General features: G+C 34.6%; 1 protein-coding gene across 4 annotated transcripts in view; it reads right to left on the bottom strand.

Moving 5' to 3' along the window:
- Positions 1–17,584, bottom strand: part of FZD3 (frizzled class receptor 3) — a 66,719-nt gene that overhangs the window by 36,104 nt on the left and 13,031 nt on the right. For all 4 annotated transcript variants that reach the window (XM_036032031.1, XM_036032033.1, XM_036032032.1 and 1 more), the window contains one exon: positions 3,297–3,493. In XM_036032031.1, the coding sequence (XP_035887924.1) occupies positions 3,297–3,493 (197 nt within the window). The remainder of the gene's footprint in view (positions 1–3,296; positions 3,494–17,584) is intronic.

Raw genomic sequence — 17,584 nt, forward strand, 5'->3', positions numbered from 1 at the left:
CTAGGCGAAAATGGGGAAAAAGATACCAGTTGAGCCAGAACTAAAACCATATAAGGCAGTGAGAATGTGACAGCTATGGCCCTTGCCGGGTAGCTTGGTTGGTTAGAGTGTCATCCTGATACTCTTAGGGTTGTGGGTTCAATCCCAGTCAGGGCACATACAAGAATCAACCAATGAACACATAAATAAATGGAACAACAAATCAATGTTTCTCTCTCCCTTTCTCTCTCAAATCAATATATAAGAATTTTAAAAAGAAAAGAATGCAATAGCTATGAAATTAGATTAAAGCAATGGGATTTATAACTGATTGAATATGGAAGCTAAGGTCAGTGAAGGAGGAAGATGACCTCCAGAGAATAAAAAAAAATGTTCTAGGAATAAATTAAATTTTAGACATGTTGAACTTTAGGTATCTGAGACAAATTCAGGCTAAGATTTTCCAATGGCTTCTGGATATGGAGATTCAGAACTTGGTAAGAAGATGTCAAGGCTATAGATATAGACCTAGGAGTCAGTCATCAGTATATGAAAAAGAGGTTAAAATCAGTACAATGTTATTATCTGGGGAAAGCATGTAGAAATCAAAGAGAACAGGAACAGAACTCTGAGAAGCACCAGTATTTAAGTGTCAGAAAGAAGAGGATCCAAGAAAGAAAACTGAGAAGAGTTGGTCTGAGATATAGCAGACCACAACAGTTCACATATGATGGCCTAGCTGATTTTCAGGAAAGGAAGAAAGGCTAAGGTTGAGGGGAATAAGGGTCAAATATAGACTAAAAGTAAAATATGGGTTTGAAGTGGGTTATGTAGCTTTGGCAGAGGTGCTAAGGGGAATGAAAATAAATTTCCCTGATGACCAAACTCAAAATTGACCAAGACAAACAGCAAACAGAACTGCTTTGGCTTGAATCTTTAAATAAAAGCACAGGTAATTTAATAAGAAATTGGTTGAATCAATCTAGTTGGAGATTTGAACAAGTACAGTGGAAGGAATAAACTGAAATTGCTAGCAAAAGTGTTATTTCAAGTGATGGATCACAAAGCTTAGTTAGATCAGGAAGCGGTTCTATTGGAAGGGGGGAAAGCCCCAAAAGTCTGTGGGTGTCCATGAAGTGAAGACAAGATACAGTAGAACAAAAATATGAGAGATGTGAAAGAATGAAAAGTTGTTATAAAAGACCAGCTTTCCAGAATTTAAGATTTCAGAGTTAGGCAATCCCAGGCAATAGTGAGGACATAAAGAACATTTAATCCTATCAAAACAGATAAAGAAATAAGGATCATAATGAGATTTCTATCTTGTCTCTAGGCTATTAACATAAAAAGACCACTAAACAATGAAAGTTAGATACAAGAAACAAAATACAATTCTGGACCATTCAATTCATAAGTGTTGTTATTAACACCAAGAAATTTACAGACTTCTAAAGCGGAACTATAAATGCTAATCAGGTGTTTGAGGAGGGAGTAGATAAGAGCAAAATGTTAGTAAGTTGACTATAAGAAATTAATGTTTTATTTCTTAAATTTTTTCCATCTCTCAAATGTAACACCTGCTTTTTACCTACCTCTGAGGGCTATTGTCCAATGATAAACAAAATTAATTTTAAACACAAAAAAGAAAAGAATGTTCACTGCAGCATTACTTGTAACAGCAAAAACGTGAAGATAGCCCAAATGGCCGTCACTAGGAGATGGCTAAATAACTATAGGATATTAAAACTGGACATTATGTAGCAATTAAAGGGAATCAACCAGACCTAAAGATATAAATATAGATACATGTAAAATAATTTTAATGTTATTTATGAATATGTATGTAAGTACTAAGAGTATAAAAACAAACAGGAAGGATTAACAACAAATTTAACATAATGATCACCTCACCTCTGAGGAGGAAAGAAGGGAATGAAATCAAGACAGGTACCAAGGAAGGACTTTTCAACTCCATCTGTATTGTTTTATTTCTTAAAATGATGCCCTGGCTGGTGTAACTCAGTGAGTTACACTGGCCTGCAAACCAAAGGGTTGCCATTCCCAGTCAGGGCACATGCCTGGGTTGCAGTCCAGGTCCCCAGCAGGGGACACATGAGAAGCAATCACACACTGATGTTTGTCACCCTCTCTTTCTCCCTTCCTTTCTCTAAAAATAAATAAATTTTTTAAAAGAAAAACTCAGAAAAAGATATTGCAAAATGTTAAGACTGGACAAAGCCAAACAGGAATAGGTACATACAAATTCCCCTTATTTTGTATTCTGAAATGTTTCAGAATACAAAAAGATACAATGTTATATAAGAAATATACAGCATTGTCCTGCTGGAGTAGCTCAGTTGGTTAGAGCCTCACCCTGATCCACCAAGATTGCGGGTTTGATCCCCAGTCAGGGCACATACAAGAAACAATGAGTGGGTAAATAAGTGGAACAATTTATGTTTCTCTCTCTCCAAGGTCAATTAAAAAATACTGCTAATAATAATGTTCTCTGATACAAATCTGTAAGACTGTCTAGTAAACATCTTCTAACCTTTAGGAAATGCTTACAATCTATATATTGTATGTAAATAATTAGAAAAGTATCAGACATTTCCTGGGTCTGATCTGTTAAGGCATGACAGAAAAACAGAACTGACAGAACTACTTTAATCATTAATACATTTAAATAATAAAGATATTTAAGTCCTATTAAATCACTGTTAGAGGTATTTAATGATGAGGCAACAAATGATTATTCTCTGTATTTTCTTTTTTTTATAATTTTTTAAAAGATTTTATTTATTTATTTTTTTTAGAGAGGGAAGGGAGGGAGGGAGAGAGAGAGAAACATCAATGTGCGGTTGCTGGGGGTCATGGCCTGCAACCCAGGAATGTACCCTGGCTGGGAATCGAACCTGGGACACTTTGGTTCCCAGCCCGTGCTCAATCCACTGAGCTACGCCAGCCAGGGCCTTGTATTTTCTAATTTTCATAAATGGCATTACTTTTATAACCAGAAAAAAATTTTAAGGGACAAAAAAATAAACTATTTTGTTGATTCAGTATTCAGTCTTACATTCTCCTTACTCCTTTTAAAAACTTCTTCATAGTAATGTTTGTCTTTTTTTACCTTTTTTATATAGTGCTTCCAAATTTCTAAGGAAATTAATAATTCTGAAGCCATAAACAGCTGTTTGAAATTAAGACTAATATATACACTTTTAAAAAGTTTTAAAAAATTGATGAATTAGAAGACAAGTAACTTTTAAATATGCTGCAACATAAGTAATGATCGATGAAAAACATGATTTCCGCACCTACTGCATTCCATATCTTCAGGCCAAGGGACACCAAACATCTCCATAAGCTTTGAACACTCGCTGTAAGCCCGCTGACACAGCCTACGACAGGGGAGTGTGACCCGTCCATATTCCATACAAATAGGAGCATAGAGCGCACAAAGAAATGGCCGGAAATCCCGAGAACAATCCAGATTCACCATAGGGTGGAATGGCTAGGAAAAAGTTAAAATTGAATTAGAGAAATAGTATATAAAGTTTTCTATATACAATATTACAATATTCATTTTTTGCTTTAAAAAATTTCTGAAGGTTATTAAAAATTGTGAAGGAGAGCTTTTTTTTTTTAAACAAATCCTCTTAGCCCTGGAAATTCTGATTTGGTTAAGTCTGAGGTGTATCCCAGAATCTATATGTATATTTTAATTTTTACAGGTGATATTAATGAAGAGATATGGCTGAGAACCACTAACAATATGATCCCTTTTATAAAGAAAAAATACAAAAGATCTATGCCAAATGCTCAAAAGAGTGATTACTACTTGTAAGAGATTTTAATATTCTTCCTTTCATGTATTTCAACTTCTACATTTTCTTCAATTAACATGTATCAGCAGGAGAGAGAGGACAAGCAATAAAAGGGAAGGAGGGGGAGGGAGAGAAGTAGGTATACTAGTAGTTATTTTGAGGATGAGAAGTAGGGAAGAGATCGCTCCCCTTTTCTCGTATTTTATTGTTCTTTTTGTGTTAAAACTTTTTTTTAAAAAAAGAAGAGTTCTTAAACTCTGAAATCACATGATATAAATAGAGCTAACAAAGCTGATGTTAAGAAAACAGAAAGAAAAATACTGGTGGCTCCACAATACTTACAGTCATCATCATAATCACAGGACTAGATCAAATATCCCAAGAAGTATACATCTGGGCTTTTGACTGTTAAGTATTTTTTTCACTGGTTTATATTAACAGTTTCAATGTCACTGTTGATTTTGAATTGATAACAAATATTCTCACCACTAGGTCTAATGAGTAAAGAATCAATTTATTTCTACACTAATATACGAAGCAGGACCCCCCCCCCAAAAAAAAAAAAACCTGATATTATCTTCTGGAGGGTGGGCCCCTATAGTACAGGCTTCCCTAGCTAGGTGAGTGTTCTAGGAACCCATCTGTATCAGTGTACCAGCTGGTGTAGTTGTGAGAGGCTACATTCAGCTTCATTAAATTTTTTCTGAAGAGTCTTTCAACATTTGCCCATTTCATGATGAGTGATTTACAAATGCACCTGCCCGCACCACACTGAGTGTTCAGCAGTTTTTGACCAAAACCGGCATGACTCCCGTGTCCCACCCTCCCTATTTATCAGTCTTGCCCTGCCCCCAAGGGACTTTGTTTCCCCAGATGAAAAAAGTCTTCAAAGGGTAACTTTTTACAGGTGTGAAAGTGGTGAAACAAAAATATGGCAGAAGCATTAAAAGGCATCAAAATCGATGAGTTCAAAAACTGTTTTGAGCAGTGGAAAAAAAGTCTTGAAAAAAGACCCACTTTATCAAGTGGAGAGTTCTCTAAAGGTGACCAAAATTTAAACATGTAAGAATATTCAATTTTTTAGAAATAAATTCCAAGTTTTTTGGGTCCTTTCTCGTATATTTTCCAGAGATCTTCCACACACAATGCAGTCAGAAAAGCAAGAGTTACTTAAAGAAACTTATGTCAAAGTTATTAACTGTATAATGGATGTGACATGCAATATATTATATATCAATACACTATCTGTAGTGATAAACTATATGTTACTATCATCTCCAGGTATTAAGGAGTTTGTATTAAATCAATGATTCCATCAAGAAAAACATTGAAATATAGAAAAAAAAGTTTTAAAATTGAAGGCTTTGGAGAACTACTAAAAGAAAAGAACTACACAGACCAAGAATCCAGAGAACAGGAAAGCATGGTGAAGTGCCCTGGTTAGTGTAGCCACATTTCCAAGGAGGCGTTTGTTGATTCTGGGCATAAGGCAAGAGGCTAAGAATCAAGTTTTGCCTAAGTTGATGCTAAAACACCGAGAAACTATCAGAGCTTTGATGGTCTTGTGAGGCTACAGACAAAACTCACATGCAAAAAAAATAAGGTTGGACTCTTGCTTACATCACATACAAAAAATAACTCAAAATGCATCAGAGCCCCAAATAAGTTTCATAAGAACAAGATCTATGAAACTTACAGAAAAAAAACACATGAGTAAACCTTCATGACCTCAGATTTGGCAATGGTTTCTTCATTATGACACCAAAAACACAAAAGAAAAAATAGATAAACTGGACTTCATCAAAAATCAAATTCAAAATTAAAAGTTTTTCTATATTAAAGGACACTATCAAGAGAATAAACAGACAAACCTCTGAATGAAAGAAAATATTTGTAAATCTGATATCTGATAAGGGTCTAGTATCCAGAATACATAAAGAACTCCTACAACTCATCAAAAACACAAACGACCCAATTTTTTTAAATGGGCCCAGAACTTGAACAGACATTTCTCCAAAGAAGTTATGCAATGACCAATAAGCACATAAAAAGATGCTCAATGTCATAGTCATTAGGGAAATGTAAATCAAAACCACAATGAGATACTATATCATACCCACTAGGATAGTTATAATCTAAACAAACAAACAAATAAAAAGAAGTGTTGATAAAACTGTGGAGAAATTGAAACCTTATACACTGTTTATGGGAATGTAAAATGAGGCAACTAATATGGAAAAGTTTGGTGATTCCTCAAGAAGTTAAATACAGACTTAACATATGATCCAGCAAGTCTACCTAAAGTCCAGTACATACATACCTAAAAGGATTAAAAATGGTGTTCAAGCAAAGATCTATATATGAATGTTCATAGCAGAGCACCATTATTCATAATAGCCAAAAGGAGAAAAATAAACAAAAAGCAAGCAAATGGGAAAAAAATAAAGAGGAGAAATCAATGAAACTGAAAACGGACAAACAACAGAGAAAAAAATCACTCAAACCAAGAGCTGGTTCTTTGAAAATATCAAAAATTTAGATAAGCTTTAAGCCTAGGTAGGGTAGCTTGGTTGGTTAGAGCATCATCCCAATCCGCTAAGGTTGCAGGTTCAACCTTCAGTCAGGGCATACGAGAAGCAACCAGTGGGTGCAGGGTGGCTGGAGCAACAGATGGATGTTTCTCTCTTTCTCACCTCTTCCTTTCTCTAAAACCTATAATTTTTTTAAAAAAATTTTAATTGATAAGCTTTTAGCAAGACTGATAAAAATGAGAAACAAATTACTAATATCAAGAATGAAAGAAAGGATGTTATTAGAGTCTCTGCAGACATTAAAAAGGGAATACATATCAATAGATGCAGAAAAAGCATTTGATAAAATCCAGCACCCATTTATGATCAAAACTTTCATACTTCAACATAATAAAGGCCATATACGGAAAACTTACATACAACATCATACTCGATGGGCAAAAACTAAAGCGTTTCCTCTAGTATCAGGAACAAGACAGGGATGTCCACTTTCACCACTCTTATTCGACATAGTACTGGGAAGTCCTAGCCACAGCAATCAGACAAGAAGAAATAAAAGCATCCAAATTGGAAAGGAGGAAGTAAAACTGTCATTATTCATTGATGACATGATATTGTACATAAAAAATGCTACCGACTCCACAAAAAAAATACTACTACTAGACCTCATAAATTAATTTGGCCAAGTAGGATACAAAATCAATACTCAGAAATCCATGGCATTTCTATATACCAATAATGAACTATCAGAAAGAGAAACTAAGAAAACAATCCCATTACTGTTGCAACAAAAAAAAGTGAGATACCTAGGAATGAATTTAACCAAGGAGATGAAAGACCTGTATTTGGAAAACTATAGGACACTGAAGAAAGAACCTGAGGAAGATACAAGTAAGTGTAAGAATACGCCGTGCTCGTGGACTGGACGAATTAACATCATTAAAATGTCTATACTACCCAAAGCAATCTACAGATTCAATATAATTCCTATTAAAATACCAATGGAATATTTCACAGATCTAGAACAACTATTCCAAAAATTTATATGGAACCAAAAATGACCCCGAATAGCCTCAGCAATTTTGAGAAAGAAGAACAAAGTTGGAGGGATCACAGTATCTGATACCAAACTATACTATAAGGCCATCGTGATCAAAACAGTTTGGTAATGGTATAAGAATAGGAACATAGACCAGTGGAACAGAATAGAGAGCCTGGAAATAAACCCATGCCTTTATGGTCCATTAATATTTGACAAAGGAGGCAAGAGTATACAATGAAGTAAAGACAGTATCTTCAATAAATGTTGGGAGAACTAGACTAGTACTTGCAAAAAAAATGAAACTAGACCACCAACTTACAGCATACACAAGAATAAACTAAAAATGCATAAAAGACTTAAATATAAGTCATGATACCATAACAATTCTAGGAAAACAGAGGCAGTAAATTTCAGATATCTTGTGTAGCAATGTTTTTGCCAACATATCTCCTAGGGCAAGGGAAACAAAGGAAAAAATAAATGAGACTGCATCAAATTTAAAAGCTTCAGCACAGTTAAAGAAACCATCAGCAAAATGAAAATGGAACCCACTGTAAAGGAGAACATATTTGCCAATTATACATCAGACAAGGGTTTAATCCCCAAAATATATAAAGAACTCATGACTCAACACCAGGAAGACAAACAATCCAATTAAAAAATGGGCAAAGGACCTGAATAGACACTTCTCCAAGGACATACAGATGGCCTATGGACATATGAAAAAATGCTCAACATCACTAGCAATCAGAGAGATACGAATTAAAACCACAGTGAGACACCACCTCACACCTGTTAGAATGGCCACCATCAATATATCAACAAACAACAAGTGCCGGCAAGAATGTGGAGAAAAGGGAACCCTAGTGCACTACTGGTGGGAATGCTGACTGGTGCAACCATTCTGGAAAACAGTATGGAGTTTTCTCATGAAATTAAAAACAGAACTGCCTTTTGACCCAGCAATTCCACTGCTGGGAATACATCCAAAGAATCCTGAAACACCAATTCAAAAGAATACATGTACCCCCGAGTTCATAGCAGCATTATTTACAATAGCCAAGATTTGGAAATAGTCTAAGAGCCCCTCAGTAGATGAGCTGATAAAAAAGCTGTGGTGCATTTATACAATGGAAAACAATGCAGCAGTAAAAAAGAAGGAATTCTTACCTTTTGCAACAGGATGGATGGAACTAGAGACTGTTACGCTAAGTGAAATAAGCCAGGCCATGAAAGACAAATACCATATGATATCACTTATAACTGGAATCTAAGGAACAAAATAAACTATCAAGCAAAATACAATCAGAGGCACAGAAACAAGGAACAGACTAATAGCTATAAGAGGGGAGGGGAAGGGGGAGACAGGTTGAAAGAAGTTGAAAGAATTAGAGAAAGAACATATATGCATCACTCATGAACATGAACAACAGTATGGGGACTGACTGTGGAAAGGGGGTACTGGGGGGAGGGATGCAGAGAGGGAAAAATTGGGACAACCATAACAGCATAAACAATACATTTTTTTAAAAAAGAGAATATTACAAACAACTCTACACACCTAAACTAGACAATTTAGATGAAGTGAACCAATTCCTCCAAAGCTACAAACTACCAAAAGTCACCCAAGATGAAACTGATAATCTGAATAATCCTGTAACTATTAAAGAAATTTAATTTGTAGTTTAAAACATCCTAAAAAAGAAATGCACAGGTCAGATGATTTCACTAGTAAAATCTAACCAACATTCAAAGAATTAATACCAACTCTACACAATCTCTTCCAGAAAACAGCAGAGAATCAATCTCAATTAATTCCATGAAGCAAGGATTACTATGGAAGGCAAACAACGACAGTATAAACGGAAACTATAAACCAGTATCCCACATGAGCATGAATGAAAAAATCCTCAACAAAACAGTAGTAAATCAAATCCAAAAATATATTAAAAGCATTATATACCATAACCTAGTATGATTTGTTCCACAAAGTCAAAGCTGACTCAATATTCAAAAATCAATCAATGTAATCCACCGAATTAACATGATCATACCAAATGATGCACAAACAGCATTCATGGTATTAAAAGTTTTTAGCAAACTAGAATTACAGGGCAACTTCCTCAACTTGATGAAGTGCATCTGCTAAAACCCTATAGTTAACACCATACTTAATACTGAAACACTTGATTCTTACCTCTAAGATTGGAAACAAGGGACAGATGCCTGGTCTCACCAATCTTATTCAACATAGTACTGGAAGTTCTACCAGCATAATAAAGCAAGAAAAGGATGTAACAGGTGTAGAGAATGGAAAAAGAAAACTATCTCTACCTGAAGATGGTATTACTGCCTACATAAAACATCTCAAGAAACCTAAAACACACACACACCTCTAAAACTAACAAGTGAGTTCAGCAGGGTTGCAGGATACAATAAAAACATTTTAAAAAGTTGTATTTTTCTATATAATGAGCATGTGGAAACTAAACTAAAACATTTATAATCACTAAAAATCCCAAACATGGTATAAATCCAACAAAACATGCATAGAACTTACATAAAACAGTGATGAACTAAATCAAGGAAAACAAATAAATGAACAGGTATACATTTTATTAGTTTGCTAAGGCACGTATACAAAGTATCACAAAAACTGAGTGGTTTAAACAACAGAAATTCATTGTCTCACATTTCTGGAAGCTAGAAGTCCAAGATCAAGGTGTTGGCAAAAAAGTTACAGCTGCACAAAAAGCAGTACATGAATTTTCATAGCAGCTTTATTTGTAATTGCAAAGAGCTGGAAACAACCCAATGTCCTTCAATGGGTGATTGGTTAAGCAAATTATAGCTCATCTCTATAATGGAATACTACTCAGCTATTAAAAACAATGATTATTCACACCTGTAACAACTTGGATGGATCTCAAGGGCATTATGCTAAATGAAAAAAAAAAGCTAATCTCAAAAGATTACATACTATATGACTCTATTTATGTAACATTTTTGAAATGACAAAATTATAGAGATGGAGAACAAATTAGTGGTTGCTTATAATTAGAAAAGGAGTTCCCTGGTGGTGATACAACAGTTCTGTCTTAACTGTAACAGTGGCTTTATCAACTTCTGCATGTGATAAAATTGCAAAAAGACACATATATGCATATTTATACACACACATACACACACACACACACACACACACACACAAACTGAGTATATATAAAAACTGGTCAACTATGATATGGTCTGTAGATTGTACCAATGTTAATTTCCAGGTTTGATACTGTGAAATAGTTAGACAAGATAGTAAGATGGGAGGAACCAGGTAGAATACACTGAATCTCCTGTACTATTTCAGCAATGTCCCGTGAATCTATAGTTATTTTAAAATTAGAAGTTAAAAATGTATGTGAGTCACATGCTAATGGATGCACATACATCATATATGAGCATATGTACATCTTAAGCAAGTCTCAAACTTGCTTGGTGTTAAGCAATACATAAGATACCAACTAATCCAATATTATGTTACTATGCTAGTAAAACCTCCATCTGTGAGCCCTATCATGAATTACAAAATTGATGTGAGTGACATTCTGCACTGCTTGCACTGAGCCTAAAGCTACAAGTTTATGTTTCTGTCACTTATTAGCTCTAAGTACCTTGTGCTGTATCTCAGCAAGCATTTACTGACAGTTACTATAAGCCGGGCAGTGTTCTAAGTGCCTTATACACATTATTCCATTAGTCATCTCAACAGTACCATAAAGTAGGCACTATTATTACTAACCCCATTTTATAATACACGTGAAGGAAATAAGGCATAGAAAGTTCAGTAATTTGCCCAAGATCACACAGCTACACAGAGTCAAGAGTCATTCATACCTTGGCATTCTTATCCAAAGCCCTTGAATTTAACCAATTTGTTCTACATAACCTCTCTCTAAACTTTAGTTTTCTCCTTTGTAAAATGGCCTTAATAGTATATAAATAATAATAATAATAATAATATACAAAATAGTTAGCATACAGAACCCAGTAAATGACAGTTTTAAAAGGGCATTAGGGAAGAGCTGCAAATTAATAGAGCTGTAGAAGGCCTATTTGATGGGCATGAGGAAACCTGCTAAATTCCCTGTTTTCAAATGCCAAGTGAGGAAGTCAATGGAAATGATGTTTTAAAAAGCAAAACAAAACACAGGTGAATCTCAAAATCAGCATTGCCGGGGTAAGAGAAACCAGACATAAAAAAAGTGAATACTGTATGACTACATTTATATAAAACTCCAGAAAACGAAACTAATCCATAGCAACAGAAAGCAGATCAGTTGTTGGTTCTTGGAGCAGGGAGTCAACAGAGTCAACAGGGTGAGGCTTTTGAGGTGATGGAAATGCTCTATCTTTTGATTGTGGTGATGGTTTCACAGGTACACACATCTCTAAAACTCATCTAATTGAACACTTTAAATGAGTTCAGTTTACTGTATACAAATTATACCTCAATAAGGCCGTTATATAAAAACAAATAAAAATCTTAGTATTTTTCAAAAAAGCAAGTTGCCTTTACTTTAACCCTACCAATTTTTAACCTCAACAAAATAAAAATTAAATGAGCTAGCCTAAATACTGTAAAGTTGAGAATATATAAAATAAGCAATATTTTCAAAGCACTATGAAGTAGAAAAAGGATCTTTACCTGATTAAATTTTAATATTCTTATTAAGTACTTCCTTAAATAGTAATACTTCTGTTAACTAAATTAAGACCAGGTATAGCAAGTTTACAAACTGTAAAGTAACTTTCTGAAATTAAATTCTGGTTCCTACAACAAAGGTACACAACATGGAACCTTCCATTCTTTGTTCAAATTCAAATCAACCAAGCCTTTGTGCTCCCAATCTCTTTCTTCCTTCAAATTTCCATTCCTGTTTCCATAGGAACCTGCTAGCTGACAAGCCTTCAAGCATAGCAACAGCAGAAGCTTAGCAAGGGGTGTGAAAAGGGGAGAGAGTCAAAGGCCAAAATTTGACTCATGAGAATCAGAATTCCAATCTTAGTTACTCTACAAAGGGTCTGGTAACCATAGAAATAGTACCCTAATGGGTCTGGGAATATTATGACTAAATTCACTAAATGTGAAGCCAAATGTGGAATGGCCTTGAAAATTAAAAAGTGGTCTTTACTCTACACTCCAGAACCAAATTAGAAAAATGCAAAAAGAACTGTTCAGAATCATCTTAAGTGATTAAGTATACCCTTTAAAACTCCTTGTTTTGTAACAATAGAATTTCTAATGAGAAAAGGTCCAAAAGTATAGTAATTATTTTGTCTTACAAAAAAATCTAGGTTTGCAAAATACCTTTACTCCCAATAGATTTCTTTTATAAATCTTAGTATTTTAAGTGTCTCATACCACCATATTAAATGTTTTCCAATAGTCTTTTAGTCAGTTGGTTTGCAGAAATATGCCATTATCACAGGAGCATATTTACATTAAGTCAAAGGCAAGTCCCCAAAAACAGTTCATAAAATTTGACTTTACTTTAGGAAGTAAACTTTAACATTTCAAGTATAAACAATTGTTAATTGTGGTCTGTCTCAAAAGATAAAATTTTACAAACTAAATTCCACCACACCTAGTAAGTTCATTGAAAAGTTTTTAAAAGTATTCCTTTAAAGTGATTTGCAACACAAGAGAATCAATTAAAAATTTTAAAAGCTGCTATTTCCCACTAAAAGTCAGAAAAACTAAATGCAATTAATTCTCCATTACTTGCGTGTACATTTTCAATTTAGAAGCTTCTTAATTTCTAGCTGGTTTCCCTGTCACACAACAGAGTTGGCTTCTTAAGCCAACTCAATAAATCGTTTGTTTAGGGAAAAAATACCTTATTACTAACAACCTAAGCAAAAGATTATAAGTAAATCTGCTCAATAATGCATGTATTCTTAAGATATAATCATGTGTTTTGAGAATATAATCAAAGATACTTCATTTCCTAAAAAGACTATCAAAAAATGTTAATAATTACTGTTACATAGGTGTGTATTATGCCGCTCCCTTAAAAAAACTTTCACAGCCCATTCAAATATCATCTGCAATGTATGCCTTCCATATATGAGCCTTCTCTTTTGAATCTCCTGAGCACTTTATGACTTTATGGCATTTACTAGGTTCTTCCTTAAGTTTCAGTCATTCAGTCAAAATACATGCAATAAATACTAAGTCTTAGGCACTGCAACTGGGAGCTATTCCAAAAAGGACCATTGGGTTTTTAAAAATAGTTTCTGTACTAATTTTATTCTTTTAGAAGCACAGTGTATTTCTTACAGAAAATCAGAAAAAAAGTTAAATGAAGAACACAGAAAACACGAATAAATTGTACTAAGTCAGGAGGAACCACCCTAGCCTTGGGAAAAGCCTTTCAGATCACCAGATTTACATAAATACACATATTTTTTTCTTTGACCGAAGCAGGGTTATACCATAGATAATGTTTTGTTATCTATCCCTACTTTTTTCCCTACTTATTAATGTATTAAATACAACTGTTAGAATTTTGACAGGCAGCCCTGGCTGGCGTAGCTCAGTGTATTGAGCGCGGGCTGCAAACCCAAGTGTCGCAGGTTCGATTCCCAGTCAGGGTACATGCCTGGGTTTCAGGCCATGACCCTCAGCAACCGCACATTGATGTTTCTTTCTCTCTCTCTTTCTCTCTCCCTTCCCTCTCTAAAAATAAATAAATAAAATCTTAAAAAAAAAAAAAAGAATTTTGACAGGCAAAGATGTAGAAGAGAGTATTAAGGCAAAAGGAACATGAAAGGTCTAGAGATGTGAAAATTGGGTTGCTTTATTCTTTAGCTTAATTACACTACTTGTAAGTGCAAACACTATGTTGAAAGCTTGAAGTAAAGACCAAAAAGGGGTGGGGGGGCAAAGTAAAACACCAAGTTCACAATAAGTGGTAAGTGGTGTCCTTGGTGTTGGCATTACTATTGTCACCATCCACACCAAGCACACTACTATTTACTACCCAAGGAGATTAAGTGGTTAGGTACAGCATCATAACCCTAACAATAACCATAACCATGAAGACTACCACCCTTTATGGAATTCACAGTTTACAAAATTCATTAATTCATTCACATATATATTTAGCAGTTACTGTGTGTGAGGTACTATTAGGTGCAGGGCATACAAAGGTAGATAAGGACAGGCTCTGCTTTCAATAGCAAAAAAAAAAAAAAAATCAAACAACCCCTCAGTAGGAACTGAATTCTAAAAACATGAAAGGACAACCTCACATCCATTATTATGATAACTACTATCCAGGAAAAATAAACAAACAAACAAAGTGTTGATGAGGATGTAGAGAAACTAAAACCCTTGTGCACTGCTGGTAGATATGTAAAATGGAGCAGCTGCTATGAAAAATGGTATGGTAGTTCCTCAAAAAATTTAAGAATTATCGTATGATCCAGGAATATCACTTCTGGATATATACCCTCCAAAATTGACAGCAGAGACTAGAACAGATATTTGTTCACAGTGGCATTATTTACAATAGCCAAAAGGTACAAGCAACCCAAATGTCTGATAGATGAATGGATAAGCTAAATATGTGATATACACATACAGTGGAGTATTATTCAGCCTTAAAAAGAAACAAAATTTTAGCCCCCTGCTGGCATAGCTCAGTGGATTGAGCACAGGCTGCAAACCAAAACATCGCAGGTTCGATTCCCAGCCAGGGCACATGCCTGGATTGCAGGCCATGGCCCCCAACAACCATACATTGATGTTTCTCTTTCTCTCTCCCTTCCCTCTCTAAAAATAAATAAATAAATCTTAAAAAAAGAGAAAATTCTGACATGTTACAGAGATGAACCTTGAACAGATTATGCTAAATGAAATAAGCCAGTCACAGAAAAGACAACTACTGTATGATTCCACTTATATGTGGTACACCTAGAGTAGTCAAATTCAGAAAGGAAGTAGAATGGTGGTTTCCAGGAACTCTGGGGACGGGAGAATGAAGAGTTATTGTTTAACAGGTGAAGAGTTTCAGTTCTGGAAGATGAAAAAGTACTGGAGAAGGATAGTGATGATGATTTCGTAACAAGTGGATGTACTTAATGACACTGAACTATACACTTAAAAATGGTTGAAATAATACATTTTGTAGTATCATTTAGTCATGTATATTTTGCCACAGTTGTAAAATAATTTTGTGAGTAATATCTCTTAGTAGTACTATGGAATAATCAGGTTATATTGTTAAGTGAAAAAAATAAGGTAGTAAAAACAAACAGTATAACACTGTATCAAAGAAAGGTGAAAGAATATATAGACAAATGTTATTAAAACATTTACATATTATGTTTATAATTTTTAATGGAAGTATACAAAATTTTTTTAAATGACTACCTTTAAGATGAAAGAAGAACACCATTAGAAAAGCCAGAAACTGGACTTGACTTTTTCTTTTTTTTTTAAGATTTTATTTATTTATTTTTAGAGAGAGGGGAAGGGAGGGAGATAGGGAGAGATACATCAATGTGTGGTTGCCTCTCACATGCCCCCTACTGGGGACCTGGACCAAAACCCTGGCATGTGCCCTGACTGGGAATGAAACCGGAGGCTCTTTGGTCCACAGGCCGGAACTCAATCCAGTGAGCCACACCAGCCAGGGTATGGACTTTTCTAAATGTACCTTGTTCTATATACAAAGTTTTAAAACATAATTATATAATAAAACAAACTCAATCCTCAAAATCAAAATGAAACATAAACCTAAATGTGTAATGAGTTTAACCACACAGATAAGCATTTTAAAACACAATATATTTGACTGTACATCTTTGGTGAAAGGCGTCCGTAAGCACAAACAGACGTACCAAAAAAATCTTAAACTGCTATCAGTAATCATATTGTTAGTAATAATATTGCAATTATTAAAAATATATTATTAAAAATATTATTATAAATTATTAAATTAATAAATTATTAAAATAATATTGCAATTATTAAAAATATTTCTGAAATCACAAATATACACTGTATATGTATAATAAGGCTTCATTTTAAAAAAGAAACAAAAATAAAAATTTAAAACTGTGATATTATTTGAATTGAAAGTATCAGTATAAACTTACGATGTAGTTCTTTAAAAGAAAAGTACTTCTAGCTCTGTCCATGAAAAGGCCTAAAAATGATTAACCTAGTATCAATAGGCTTAGCACCCAGATATTGGTCTCTAAATATCCTTTCCAATTAAAAAGAACCAGTGCTTCCTAGCTAAACTAATGGCTCAAGGTGTGAAAATTAATAAAGGAAACCTCAATTAAAACTGGAGCTGGGAAGGCCTATTAGAAGGAGCTCTCCAGTATTATCAGTCATAGCCAATTATGCCAAACAGGGAGACATCAATTACAGCATCAATTAATTCAGTTACAGACCCCAACCAATTAGAAAAAGGGTACCTGCAGAGTAAGTACATCTACTTTACTACTTCAGCAGAAGGAAGGTTTTCTTCTTACTCAGCAATTGCACCAGCCAATGGAAACACTGCAGCTCAACCAATGAGAAGCTATAATCACCTGTAAACTCTTAACATTGTTCCTTGCTGATGACTTCCTTGCCATGCACTCCTTCCATCTTGTATAAGCCCTGAGAGTATCTCTCTGCTTGCTAAATAAGATGTTGTCCTATTCAAGAACTGTTTAATAAAGCCAACTAAGTTATTAAACTTACCTAAAGTTTGTTTATTAATAAATATTTGAGGCAGAATTTTATGAAATAGACTTGGATCATACAAGAAAGCAAAGAAGCTATTAGAAACCACTAGAGTACTGTAAAAAACACTCAGGAGCTACCTTGAGGAGGCTCCCACCACCAAAGATGGAACAGATTGAACCCCAGTAAGAATTAACTGCAATGAGCCCTGGCTGGTGTGGCTTAGTGGATGGAGTGTCAACCTGAGAACCAAAGGGTTGCCAGTTTGATTCCCAGTCAGGACACATGCCTGGGTTGCAGGCCAGGTCCCTAGCAGGGGGAGCACAATAGGCGACCACACATTGATGGTTCTCTCCCTCTCTCTCCTCCCCTTCCCGTCTCTATAAAAATAAAATCTTTTTTTTTAAAAAATAATAACTGCAATGAATTGAAACACATCAAATATGTTAAAAATCCATGTATTCAT

Source organism: Phyllostomus discolor, chromosome 8 (assembly GCF_004126475.2).
Source record: "Phyllostomus discolor isolate MPI-MPIP mPhyDis1 chromosome 8, mPhyDis1.pri.v3, whole genome shotgun sequence".
Classification (NCBI taxonomy): domain Eukaryota; kingdom Metazoa; phylum Chordata; class Mammalia; order Chiroptera; family Phyllostomidae; genus Phyllostomus; species Phyllostomus discolor.